Source organism: Hippocampus comes, unplaced genomic scaffold (assembly GCF_001891065.2).
Source record: "Hippocampus comes isolate QL1 unplaced genomic scaffold, H_comes_QL1_v1.1 scaffold41, whole genome shotgun sequence".
Classification (NCBI taxonomy): domain Eukaryota; kingdom Metazoa; phylum Chordata; class Actinopteri; order Syngnathiformes; family Syngnathidae; genus Hippocampus; species Hippocampus comes.
The window spans coordinates 4,257,641-4,272,572 of record NW_017805153.1 but is presented as its reverse complement, the minus strand read 5'-3'; the positions used below and the strand labels follow the sequence as shown (position 1 = coordinate 4,272,572).

Sequence of the window (14,932 nt, the reverse complement as noted above, 5' to 3'; positions counted from 1 at the left end):
ATATATATATATATATATATATATATATATAAATGGCCTTTACCTGGGGCAAATGCTTTGGCAAGTCTCAAACCCGTGGTTGTAGGCAAGGCTGCTCAGGCACAAGCGCTTAAGGACTGTATAGATTCATAACCCTTGCATTATTACAACACGAAAAACGCATGGGTTCAATAATGGCATTTTCGGTGATTCGTTTGGGGCTTAAAAAACAACCATACAAAACAAAAACAACAACAAAAAACATTTCCCAACCTCATCCTACTCAGGAGGATGAGGTTGGGAAATGCAGTGGGACCTACTGCATTTCAATGGGATTTCTGTTCGGCCTGGGCCGGTCCCGTCCGTTCTCTATCCCTCGCAAATAGGGGATCCGCTGTGTCTTGTATTTACAATAGTTTTGTACTGTTATTACTGGGTGTTTTTAGGCCATGGAAAAAAGTGCTTCAAATTAATGCACACGCGGCTTTAACGGAAACCCCCATACCCCCATTAGTTCATTAAATTGAGGTTCCACAGCATACGCTTAACTTTAGGCTAGTCATTATTTTTAAATTCATAACTGAGGATTTGCTTAAAAAGCAGTATTCTGTTATAATCATATTCTATATCCGCATCTAAGAGCCAAATGAAAAAGAGTGTCATCATCCTCTTGAGTATTGTCATCTTGGGGGATGTTAACCTAATTTCTAAATAAAAGACAGGCACTTAAGCTCCATTTTGCATGAAAAGTTATACAGACTGCATGAAAATGACTGAACGACGAATAGGATTATAGGCTGGAACATGACCACAAATGTGCCCCGGTAGAAAAAAAAAAAAGTATTTTCCAACTCCAGCCATGTACCTCAGTGACTGTTTTTTAGTCACAGGGGGGGGTGCTTAAACATGTCATGTTACTGCAGTGGGACCTACTGCATTTCAATGGGATTTCTGTTCGGCCTGGGCCGGTCCCGTCCGTTCTCTATCCCTCGCAAATAGGGGATCCGCTGTGTCTTGTATTTACAATAGTTTTGTACTGTTATTACTGGGTGTTTTTAGGCCATGGAAAAAAGTGCTTCAAATTAATGCACACGCGGCTTTAACGGAAACCCCCATACCCCCATTAGTTCATTAAATTGAGGTTCCACAGCATACGCTTAACTTTAGGCTAGTCATTATTTTTAAATTCATAACTGAGGATTTGCTTAAAAAGCAGTATTCTGTTATAATCATATTCTATATCCGCATCTAAGAGCCAAATGAAAAAGAGTGTCATCATCCTCTTGAGTATTGTCATCTTGGGGGATGTTAACCTAATTTCTAAATAAAAGACAGGCACTTAAGCTCCATTTTGCATGAAAAGTTATACAGACTGCATGAAAATGACTGAACGACGAATAGGATTATAGGCTGGAACATGACCACAAATGTGCCCCGGTAGAAAAAAAAAAAAGTATTTTCCAACTCCAGCCATGTACTCAGTGACTGTCTTTTAGTCACATGGGGTGGTGCATTAACATGTCATGTTACATGTGCCTAAGAAATTTTTCAGCACGGTCCCACGAATGTAACTTCATAACCTCCCTTTTCTTTCGTGACCGACTCTGGTGGGAGTTTTACTCGGAGGACTCTTTGCCTGGGGGTGGGAACGTATCATCATGCTGCAGAGGAATGCGGTTGTGTTCTGTGGTCAAAGATGAAGAGAATTGGCGCATTGAAGACACAGCATCTTACATCTATCTACACGCTATTTTACCCACTCAAATGCATGCCATTTGAGCAATTTTGTGGCTTTTTTTCCCACATTTTTCCAGGATTGTCTCCGATATTTTAGTTGACCAAAGTTTCTCACATTTCGGCCTGGAGTTTTATTTCTGGCAAAAGTCATGAGTCAGCTGATTTGGGATGCTGGTGATTCTCAGCATCATTACCTGAATGTGCTGAGTAGCAGGTGCACAACTGGGAGAGGGAGGGACATGTTCTGATCATTTGTTGCTGTATTCACATGACTTCTCTCGACATGAGTTTTAAATGAGCCAAACAGGCGCAGAGAAAAAAGGGGCCGCAGGTGTGGAAAATAAGAACATCTGACCGTAACAGAAACAACACTGTGGACATAAACCTCCAGTGAGTGATGCCTTGAGCTCGTGATTTGACCCAAGGTTTTCAAGATATAAGCCATTGCTTGACAGATTTTTTTGTCGTGACTTGCAAGTGCAGATATGAACACTGTATGCAGCACAGTGAACTCAACACATTTTACACTGGTCCAGTTTGGCAACTTGTCAACAATTCATCCAAAAAAAAAAAAAAAAAAAATCACTCCCGGCTGAAGTTTACTACAAACTGAACATAAAACAAATTGCACCGTGGGTATTTAAAGCCTCATATTAGTGTGCTAGCTTAATGCTAATTATCGTTTATGTTGCAATGGATTGAACACAACTGGTGCAGCAACAACATGAAGACAGACCTTACAACAGTATTCAGGCTCACATATTCTTTATCTTCTGCGTATAACGACTAATATTAGTGCCGTAGCGTGGTTGGAGTTGAGACATCTGAATGAAGGTTATTATGAAGCCCACTTGAGTTCTGGGTAGGACACGCCCCACTTCAATGTGATTGGCCACTTCATCCAAGAAGGACTGCCAAAACCTTCATAGTCCTGAGGCGTATATATACACACACACACACACACGTACGTCCATTTGTTTTATACTGCCCCCAGATGGCCAAGACGGGTACACCAGAAGAAGCAGTATTTAATTGATGTGCTGTGACAAAAACTGTTCACTTGTTTTTAATCTCATGAAATTATTACTGGATGTTTTTACAAAGTCCAATAGAATGGAGTGCTATTTTGCCTCATTACAATTCACATTACACGTTTTGTTTTATTGGGGTGTGGGGACGGCTGGAACGGATTAATGACACTTCCATTTATTTGAATGGGAAGAGATGATATGAGGTAATTGTGTTTTGATCTACGTGGTCACTGGACGAATTAAATTTGCATCTCATCAGGGCACCACTGTATTTTTCGAATCTGTTGAAATCTTTGACCTTAATTTCTTTTTTAAGTTTTAATTTCATGTCTAAACTAGAGTACACACAAAATACTACAATATTTCCGGACTCCATGTCAGAATCATTGCACATGCACGACGTCCCCCCAACCCCATTTCATTTTTATTAATTTAAGACAAGACCTCCAGTTTTTAAAAAGCAAATGCTTGCTCATGCTGAAATCGTGGGCAAGAGTTGAAATATAAATAAGCTAGTGCATCTCCTTAACTACATCGCTACTGCTGCTGCAGTGGCTGCTTACAGGACATGCAAAGGCACTTCTCACTATCTGCGGCAAGGGAGCAAGTAGACATGCAGCCACAGAGGCCGTTAAACCAGGACTCTGTGGTGTGAACTGACAGGCAAAGGAGGAGTTAACTGCATAAGAGGAAAGGAAAACACATTAGTGCCTCGCTACTCTCTGTGAGTAACATAATGAACTCCTAATCGCTGCTGAGGGTGTAATTCGTCTATGAAATCAGTGCCAAATTGAGATGAGGAAAATCACTTTCTGATCCATCTCAAGCAGTTGCTTAGCAGGACGGATATCGAGTGCCGTGGTTCTCCAAAGGTTCGCCATAAGTAACGCTTTCCTGTCAGCATCGATATTCTGTCGAGGGAAAACTTCCACTGCACTCTGTTTTGTGCACAAATGTCGGCGCGCAACACGCGCGTCTCATGAGTGGGCCTGATGAATGCATCTGTATTCCAGCGGCTGCCGGCCAGATAAGCAGTCACTCGTAGAGAAGGTCAGAATGTCGTATTCTCCATCAACTCGGGGAGCAACCGATGTCAAATGCTTTCTCTGGGAAGAACGAAGCTGTCAAGAGAGAGAATGTGTTGAACCAAGCTACGTTCCCCCAGTTCCACGCCATCGTCCTCCTCCACTTGTCCCTCGTCCTCCTCTTCCCGCACCTGCTTGTCTCCCTTCCCAGAATGCTGCATAATGGTGTAAACGCAGCCCTCGGCGTGAGAGCCCAGATAATGGCATCTGGAGCAGCCCACGCCCCCGTTCTCCTCGGGCATTTCGGGATTCTGGTCGCTAACCGCGAACCCCTCCCCCGCCTTTTTGGTGTGCTTATTTCTGTCTGTGTTTGGACAAGTGTGGCTTCCCATGCAAAACGGCACGATGTGAAATCAAACGCGAATGAGCCCATAAGTTACACAGTCGTGAAATGGGTGTGCGAGGTGCTCTGCGTGTGCTGTTTGTCACATTGTGTCCTCACAAATATGCATGTGTGCCGGTGTGCATGTGTGTGTGTGTGTGTGTGTCTGTGTGTGTGTTTGGACAAGATAAAAGGAGGGCTGAAGGGCTGACTGAGAATATATGAGTTGAAGGAGACACGGAGACAAAGCAGAGGGCGGAGACACAGACGGAGGGGAGTCAATGACTCACCTTCTCAGCAGACTGGGCCGTGCCAAAGAAAATGGGGATGAAAGCCAGCCACACGATGCAGGTGGTGTACATGGTGAAGCCGATGGGCTTGGCTTCGTTGAAGTCCTCAGGTACATCTCTCGTCTTGATGGCATAGATGGTGCACGTCACCATCAACAGGATGCTGTAGCCCAGCGAGCAGATGATCTGCAGGTCTGTGATGTCGCACTTGAGTACGCCACGGGCCAGCATGGGGTTGATTGTTTTCTGCTCATCGTAGTCGATAATGGTGTTAGGAGGGTCCACGGCGAACCACACCAGCACACCCAGCAGCTGCACGCAGATCAGACTGGACGTGATGGCGATCTGCGAGGTGGGGCTGATGAAGCGTGGGGCCGTGACCGTCTGCTTGCCTTGCTCAAAGATCCGGTAGATGCGGTTGGTCTTGGTGAGCAGTGCCGCATAACTGATGCACATGCCCAGACCCAGGAAGATCCTCCTGAAGGCGCACACGCCCACGTCGGGCTTGGCGATCATCAGGAAGGTAATGATGTAGCACAGAAAGATGCCAGTCAGCAGCACGTAGCTCAGTTCTCGGCCCGACGCGCGTACGATGGGCGTGTCGTTGTAGCGGACGAAGGTGGCCATGACGAAAATGGTGGCGATGATGCCGAGCATGGCCAGGAAGACAGGGATGACTGCCCACGGGGAGTGCCACTCCAGTTTGGTGATGGGAATGGGCTGGCAGGCAGTCCTGTTGGGGTTGGGCCTCATGTTGTACGCGCACAGTCGGCAGGAGGTTTCGTCAGACTGGTACTGGTATCCGTCACAGAGCTCGCAGTGCCAGCAGCATGGCATCCCTTTGACCCTCTTCTTTCTCTCTCCAGCCTTACAAGGCAGACTGCACACAGAGATGGGCAACTCCTGCTCCCCGTCGGGCCACCGAAGCTCCTCCAGCTGCAATAAGGAAGATGAACAGAGTCAGACAGTTTGACACAAACAACAAATGTGTTGAGACCTGGCCAATACACAGACAGAAAGTGAACATGTAAGAAAGAGATCCCACGCAACGAGAGGGAGCGTGAGCACACTGAAAGGCCGGAGTTGAGACTCGAACCCCCAACCTTCTTTCTGTAAGGCCGCAGAACTGATTCACCGTGACTTATATAATTCATCATCAGGACAGTGCAATCGTAGCATCTGGTTAGATCACACCATAGCCAGGAGACTTGTCTTATTCTCAAAGGTAAAAGTGATTACCATGGCAACGGAGTACTTATGTTGGTTAGATTAAAAATAATGAGAAATGCCATAAACCTGTTTAATAAAGTAGCAAGTGAGGTGTGAAATATGAACATGTAATGGATTTGGGGTTGCAAATGTCTACTTTGGTCTTTGCAGAGCTGTGTTTGTACTAATTCAGCTTATCAGTGTTCAAATACGGTGCGGTGCTATCCTCAATTCTAACCCAAGACGTCCTGTGACCGTCCATTATCCAAACTCTAAAAGGCTAAAACGCCAAGAAAAAGAGTTATTTCATTTGGTCATGGAGATTTAACAAGTCCAGGATGGTAAATTTACTCTGATGATGCTATTCAATGAGTTTCTCATTTAATGTGAAAGTCGACTTGCTCCAAAGTTTCCATAGTTGCGACACGGATTCAAGGTAAAGTAGAGCTGGCGCATGAGGACAAATCAACATTAATATGAATTTAACAGCAATGTCTCCTGGACTGAACCAATAAGCTGACAACAAATATGACATACAATCATTTACAGTGGTGCCTTGACTTGAGAGTGACCCAATTTATTTTCGACATACGAGCTGTTGCTGGGCCATTTTTTGTCTTTAATTAAGTTCAAATGTACTCTGAAACTAAGCGTAAAGCAACGAGGATGACACATTTTGGACTTAAAACAATCACAGAACTTTTCATTGTACAACTGTGGGCTAGCTTGATGCTAATAAACAATGCAAGACGCCATAGATGGGCTAACGAATAACATTGATAGGCACTGTGTTATAACCCTTTAAGGCGGTGTTTCCTAACCAGCGGTATGATACGCGACCAGGGGGTACTTGGACATTTTTAATAATTAATTTCCGAACCTGTCAATAAAGTGGCATGTGCGCGACACCTTTTTTGCCTTGCAAGACATTAACCAGGGGCACAGCCATGACCCCGCCAAAAAAGCCACGTCAGCTCAAGTGTCTCATTAACGCTCAGATAACTGATGAAAGGAAAGTAAAACTACTCGAGTGGGCCTGAATATTCTTCCTAAGTGTTGTTTTTGTTTACGACATTTTAAGCGTAAATGCCTGTTTAAATCAAAGGGGCTGCACTTTTTGTGGTAAATGTTCTGAGTTATATGTAGCAAAGGCAGGTTTATTATTTATTGTGATTACATTTCTTCATTTATACTTCTAATTTATTTTCAAGGCAAAATAGAATTTCTTTTGGTGAATGCACTCCGTGAAATAAAATACTTTTCATTTAGTTTATCTTCTGCTTTTGGAGAATCATCAACACACGTGCTTCAGGGGGTACTCGGTTTAAGTCAAAAAGTTCACAAGACAAAAAAGGTTCGGACCACTGCTTCGAGCAACGGATGATTGAACACAAACGGTTCAGCAACACATGTAGACAGATCATATGATAATACTCCCTGTGAATTGCAGTATAACAAAAACTGCTTTGAATCTGAAAATCACTTCCAATTTGCAAAACCCAAGTGAAGCGTTATATTTTAAAACTGTTGCATCCCATGTGTTGAGATGCATCCAATCATCGTTTATGAGAGACGCACACCTGATATAAATGGATATAAATCAATTTGACACCGTTGATGATTTGTTGTTTCTTTGGCTTTAATTATCTTGGATAGTCTGTGCTTTGGGGAGCTTTTACATGTCGTTGCATATTAATAAACAAGACAAAAGCTACAGCCATACCACACCAAATCAAATTGTAATCCCACCGAATCGAACTGAATCAAATTGTTACATTCTGAAATTGTTACTTCCTTGAATCATTTCGTACCCTATGTATCGAGAACCATATCAAATAATCTTTTAGATCAGCCTTCCTCAACTGGCGGACCGCGATCCACGACCGGACCGCCGACCTCCTCTGTCCGGACCTCCTCTGTCTGGACCCTCGGCAAATTGTATAAAATAATAAATTATAAAGTAATTTTTACGTGATACATTTTATATTTGTGGACTATAATCTGCGCATTACCGCGATCGCTTGTTAAAATTATCCGTTTTATTCTTTGCGTGCACTAACAGATGTATTGCAGAGGACCGCAGCAGCGCGACTGTGTGTTGTGTAATGTTTGACTAACTGGAGACCCTGGCTGAGCAGGGCATGTCGGCGATAACGATGCACTGATTGGCTCCTCTGAACTTAAGGTGTGCCCATACATAAGCGTCAGCACGCGTCTATCCCAACACACACGCATTCAAAATGGATGATTGTGTCAGGAAACAGACGCATGCGCGACGCCACAGTGTACTCACAGCTTCAGTCCAGGAGAGCCGCACACAGACAATTAGACAAGACGAATCGCGGGAGGTTTCGATTGTGTGCAGTTTTGCTCCCGTCTACCCGGGGATCTTTGCAGCTGTTTAACAGCAGAACACCGCAACATGGTAAATGAACATCACAATGGCGTCCTCAAATAATATTTGCATGCCTCAGACATTGCATTCACCTTTAGTGGAAGAACAGCACTGCACATTCCTGTGCTCCCTTGTGTCAGTTTTTAAAATGGTTCTTAACTCCTCTTCTGATATACTGTATTTTTCAGTGATTTCAGAGGGGATGTGAAAAGGGGAATTGTACAAATGAAAAGGATATTTTTGTTTTCATGTTTAGTATTTATTTTGGTAAAATGAGTATTTTGTTTTGTTTTTGTTAAATTAAGGGAAAAAAGACAACTACTGTTTAACAAAGTTAAAGTAAAAATTGTCTTATTTCCCTAAAAGGGCTATTTCTATTATTAAGCAGGCACAACTTAACCAAATAAAAGAGTTCCTGTGCCTCAACACAATACCTCTCATTATTTGCTGTGTACTGGCAAAGTGAATAATTGTTATTTTCATGCACCCCATTATTGGTTGGTTGTGAGGAGTGTTGATTTGTATAAGCTTGGCTTAACCATACTAAATGGGCATATAGCCCTGCTCCCCATGACCGCCGTGCATGGGACCGGACCTTGGTCTTATTAAAAAAAAAAAAAAAAAAGTGGACCTACAGCATTTCTAGTTGAGGACCACTGTTTTAGATGGAACAGCCCTTAACAGGAATATATTCTTGATCCTCTGTGAAAGAACAAAAAAATATTCCTAATAGTGACACTAACCGAGTAAGTTGTGAAAGTCTTCTTCATGTGTGTCTCTTTTTGTGTATTATACTGCCCTTTGTTGGTCAAGGTGCACACATCAGAAGGAGCACAGGTGCGGAAATAATTATTGGCATTTCCATGATTTCAATGGGGGAAGAAAGTGTGTTTTGAATTATGAGCATGGTCAAGGAATGAATTAAACTTTGCCAAGGCACCGCTGGACTGTAGTACACCGTATCATGTATTTGATCCGTAAATGGACGATTGCTGTATCGATCTGAGATCCAGGGAATTTTCTCACAGTTTCATGTAATTCATTCAAAGATTGATCAGAGATGACGAAAAAGCCCAACAGATTCCAGTTACCCGAGCCTGCCGTGAAACATGGCTCCAACTACGATCAGATCCCAAAAATGGGACAGCCGACAGCCAATAAATTGTGAATACAGGGTAGAACCTTTACAAACCCCTTTTACACTTTCACTACCCGCCACTGCCATACACGCAAAAACACACACGTGCAGTGTTTGTTATGTGCAGCTGTGTGACAAATGTGTCGCTTCTTCGGTGTCTGGCTAGATTATCATCTGCCATTTATCTGAGGGCACCGAGGTGCCATTTGTTATTTGGACAATGAAGGGTGCTCGCTGGAAAACCTCCCGATTACACACTGTGGGGAAACAGTCATGAGCCCAACAGCTCTGTTGCTATGGAAACCACAAGCAAGAATGTTGACACCTTGGACTCTCAGGACTGTTAGTGCTTTTGCTGTAGTGCTTAATTTGACAGTTCATACGAGTTGTCATCAGATGGAACAGCGTCAGGTTGATGGCAAAGTGGATCCGTTTTTTTTTTTTTTTAATTCACTGAAATATAATTGCACTGCAGCATTTGGTTTGTAATCGCTGCAAAACAACGCCCGATATCCATCCGGCAGAAGTTATTCCACCTGTGCTCTCAAATGCATTGCGTTAAGTTGAATTCTTGTCATCCAGACAGCAATTATGCAAATGCTATCTCATCTGTATGGAAATGCCATGTTGTCTTTGTTATGTGGTGATACAATGACATTTTAGACAAAAAAAAAAAAAAAAAAAAAAAACACCAAAAACAAAAACACACACACATGTCAGGTTCTTTATGGTCCACATGAATCACTGAAGTCAATTCTTGTGTTGTGTCAGTGAGCACCGACGAACATTTTGCACGGAAGCTGTCTCTGCACCACTGCATTCATATCTGACCATAGAGGTCTTTTGGGGTAAAGGCAAGATATTTTAAGTTATCATAAAATGATATTTCCTCCACAGTTGTCTTTGAGATACAAGGGAAATAATCACATTATATGAAATCTCATCCTCATCTCAAGATATCTTATAAAGCCGTGACAGCTAACAACTTCTATCTGGTTGATTTATGTGAGGAGTATATTCAATTCCATCTGATGTGCGATCATAGATTTTCCGTGTCATCGTGTTCAGTAAAACCAGCAGCAAAAAAAGCATGAGAGAGTAACCTGGCAAGTGCGTATTTTGGAGTTACTTCTCAACATTGGAGACCCTTGGTTCCCAAACACTGAACTGAAAAAGACTGACGCTTGGCTTAGAATTGCTCTTCCTCCAAAGCATCCGCCAATTTACACCAGAAAGAGAGTCCTATTCAATAAATACAACGACAACAAAATAAGTAATAACAGTAAAACGTCTTGCTGTTGTTATCCTACTTGTAAGGAACCATTTGGATCGTGCAGCATACAGGAAGACAGAAAGGGTTGAACCACTTCAAGTTTTTTCGAGTCAACGCTAAGGTGATGGGAGTCGAGTTGGCATCGATTCATCGATGACATTGTTGACACTTTCTCAGTCTTCAACACAAGCTCGCTCACTCACTTTCCCCGCTGTCCTCGGTTGCAGTGGCCCCTGACTTGTCCATCCAATCACATTCGGTGGACTGCCACCAGTTTAGTATTAAAAAAAAAAAAAAAAAAGTACGTATCGTATTCTTGAATAAACCGCTTTTTGCTAAAGGTTGTGTCTGTAATGTTGGTACCGAAACATGTGATTTTCAATTCATCCACCTCAAGTTCTAATCATCATTGTTCAGTGAGAAGGTCGGCGCATCGACTAGTCGACTCAACGACTGGTAGACAGATGTTGGGGTGCCACCAGAGCATTTCCAGAGGATTTCACTGGTGTCTGGTTGAAACCTCCCATGTCGTTTCATTCACAAATCAAAACGATCGGTCAGTCACTTGGTGGGTGTGTTACATTTCTTAAGTCTTGAAAATGGCTCAGTGGTAGAGTGGTCGTCTCTTAAGCCAGAGGTTGTTAGTTTGATCACTGGCCCTTGTGATCATGTCAAAGTGCCCTTGAGCAAGATACTGAAGTTGCACCTGATGCTGCAGGTGAATAAGAAGTCAGTGACTACGTTCACGTGCAGTCAATATTTGCATTGAAGTCCAAATTCTGGTTCCTGAAACATTTGGAGTAACCCGGGTGCATGAGTTACTCTCGTATTTGAATATCCTCGTTCAGTATGGTGATGCACGGACAACGTTATGATGCAAATAGACGTCATTTCCGCCTGTTACTTTCTACTGTCAATATATAAAACAAAAAACAACAACATTCTATTCATGTCACTCGGCATAGCTGTGTCTCTGAGTTCCAACATGATGACCTCTGCATGCGTATTCCCGGGGAGTTGCACGTCAGATGATTGGACTTATATTCACAAAATCTGTGTCTATATCCACACTGGCTCATTTTTCGCCATCGACACAGAAATCAATGTCTTCAGTTTAAGGCTCGTTTAGCGAGTTGCAACGTCAGACGGCCGCTGGTGGGTACAGTTCTTGCGACGGCAAGTAGCATCGCCAGCGGTTGCCATGCATACAAGTATTTCCTGTATTACAAAGACCAAGATGCCTTACGAATAGAGCATACACAGAACACAAACAAAAGGAGGTAACCCGATCGCGTTTATATGATCAAATATTCAGGTTAGGAAAGAGGTAACCCGGTGGTCTAATACGGATTTCGAATAAGCGCACATTCAGGATTTTGCATGTAAACGGCATGTAAACGTAGTCAGTGTGAAGGACTTTGAGTGCCTTGTAGGTGGAAAAGTGCCATCCAAGTGAAAGCCCATGAAAGCCCTCAAGCCCACTGAACGATGCTCACTAAAAACAGCAGACATTCCAATAGCTTCTTTCCGCTTTCCAATAACATCTAATACAGCTGAGTCACAATTTCATAGTGACACTTTGCCAATTTTGCACATCACTGAAGCGCCATTACTCCTGTAATCATTGTTGCAGCTCTGTCATTCGGATTCATTTGCACAACCGTTGTTGATCAGTATTACGGCTCTACCGGACCTTCAATTGCTTCATGACTCTCTACATCATTTAAACATTTGCCGATGTATCAGTATTATTGCACTACTGGGCATGTTACATTGCTTAATGACTCTTGTACCTTTGTCTTGATGTCCTAACTGTATTTTTTGTTGTAGGGGCTTGTTTGCTACAACAGCCACTTCAAATGCAGCAGACAAAGTGTGCTCTAAAAGAGCAGGCCGGTAACGCCGATAAAGATGATTGTGATTCTAAAAGGCAATAAGAACAGCATGCAAATTTAACACGCGCAGTATCTGGAGCAGTTGAGAATCAATACTGATCTAATAACATGCCAAAAATTCATTAACATTTCAATAAACACGTCAGCAAAAATACTGACATTACTGTGGACCAGCTAGCCAGAGGCAAATTTGAAATCTGTTTTGTTTAAGAAATCGTCTCATTTTTAATACAGCAAAGCCTTGAGTGGGCGCCCCACTGCAATTTGACTGGCTGCTGCACCCAGGCAGGAAAGTAAATGTTTAATTGGCCTTTTTACTGACCGCAGGTGGTCAAGGAGTGCAGACCAGAATGGGCAGCACATTCTACATTGAATTGAATTATTCTTTTCAATTATGTCAGAACTGTACAATATTACAAAGTGCTATTTTTCTGTCGATAAGAACACATTATAAAACTGTTTTGGTGTTTTTTTGGGGGGGATTGCTGGAAGAGATGAACAGCATTTCCATTAATTTCAACAGGGAAAGATAATGACGTGAGGCTGTTTTGAGCTACATGTGTGGTCAAGGAACAAATAAGACTCATTTCTCAAGGTAAAACTGTTCATGTTGCCGCAGATTTGGATAACACCTCTCCATATATACAGGAACCGGAGTCTGAAATTTGACTCACTACGGATGGCAGACAAGTCTTTCACTATTTGTTTGGGAGTGGGAAACTGGTTTGAATTACACCTTACTACCACACACAAGGCTCGAGTTAATCTGTTTAGAAGCTTGGCTTTTTTTTTTTTTCCAACTCTTAGCAACAGCAGAACCACTTAGATCTGGCTTGACCATCTCTCTCGCATCTGGGTGTTTCCTACTCTGCCTTTTCAAGTATTAATTACACCGGCTGCAAGATGAAGATGGATTTAAGTTGATAACATCGGCCACATGCTCAGCCCAGGACAGCGACATTGATGATGCTTGGCCTAGCACATGTGGACACGACACAAAAACCCGCGAGTTATAATAATCAACCATTATTTTAAGGACACTGATCAACCTCAAATTTTAATCAGAGATTTCTTTGTGTGTCCCTAAACTTATTTTTGACACTGATATAAGAAAATGTCTTTTTTTCTCAGCACAAAACCTGTTTTTGAGGTATTTTTGTTTTTTTGCTGTTAAGTTTGACATGTATAAGCTTGCGCAAAACGGAGTTTACAATCCATCTATTATCCGAGCCACTTATCCTCATGAGTGTCACGAGCCTATCCTGGCCATCATCGGGCAGCAGGCGGGTACACCCTGAAGTAGTTGCCAGCCAATCGCAGGGCACAAACCACCAAGCACACGCACAATCACATCAAGGCACAATCGAGCGAGTTCCATTAACTTACCACGCAGGCACAGGGAGAACATGCGAACTCCAAACGGGAACGCACGAGCCGGGATTCGAACCCCGGACCTCTGCACTGCGAGGCGGACATGCTCAACAGTCGGTCACCGTGCCGCGACAGATTTTACCACGCGTTTATTTATAATTATGACATTTCAGAAAAAAAATGCCACTTGTTTCTGAACCAAAGTTTTAATTCATAAGCATTACTACCGGCACATATATGAATACAATATATTACAATTATTATTATTTATTCTTATTATTATTATTACAAAAACAAGATGCGCTGGAGTAAAAAAAAAAAGCACAGTAAAAAAAAAATCTAGAAAAGTTTACTTGCGCTTCTGATTAAAAAATATAGGAAAAATATGATGACCAATGAAATTGATTCAACCCTAATCAACTCAACTTTATTGCAACCAAAGTGCTGCATTTCAAGTAAAAATCAGAAACATAAAAACAAAGTTAGTTATTAAAATAAATTAGCAACACAACAATTTAAACACAAAACACTAACTAACAGTCGATAATTTGGTTGACGAAATGATGAATCGAATTTTGAAAAACTGTTAAGATCCATCCCTCAATTAAAAAACAGGACATTACAAACAATCCGCAATGCAGAAAATGCAGCAACATCAATTGATGTTGATTCAGTTACTGATTTGGTCTTTCAAAGCAAAAGAAGATGTTTGCAAATGTTTATTGCAAAAAAGGAAAACACAATGGAGGATGACAGAAATATATCCTGTTGAGATGCTGAAATTCTGGTGATTTGGTTAATTTTAAATTACTGCTAAACAATTGTCTTTCAACGATGTTTCAAGTATCAAAATATTTAATTCACAAATCAATTTGGTAATAGATTAGTTGTCCATTAATCTGCAGTACAAGACATGTGGCACAGTATTTTTGTTTTCTTTTTATGAGAGTCAGACATTGAAATTGAATTAAAAAAACAAACAAAAAAAACACTATCTTGGCATTATTGTTTGGCCTTGGCAGAGGTCTATATACTGTTGACTGCTATTAGCATGTATCTCCTTCGTAAATCAAATTATCACCTTATTTCCAGGTTGTCATTGAAAACTAAAGTAGTGTCTTCTTATGAGATAGAAAAACAGACGCGCGTGTGTGTGTGTGTGTGTGTGTGTGTGTGTGTGTGTGTGTGTGTGTGTGTGTGTGTGTGC

The 14,932-nt window shown here is 42.0% G+C and overlaps 1 protein-coding gene across 2 annotated transcripts in view; it reads right to left on the bottom strand.

Moving 5' to 3' along the window:
* The window catches only part of LOC109515024 (metabotropic glutamate receptor 7-like), a 123,648-nt gene that overhangs the window by 17,052 nt on the left and 91,664 nt on the right, over positions 1-14,932 (bottom strand). For both annotated transcript variants that reach the window (XM_019868560.1, XM_019868561.1), the window contains exon 8: positions 4,445-5,380. In XM_019868560.1, the coding sequence (XP_019724119.1) occupies positions 4,445-5,380 (936 nt within the window). The remainder of the gene's footprint in view (positions 1-4,444; positions 5,381-14,932) is intronic.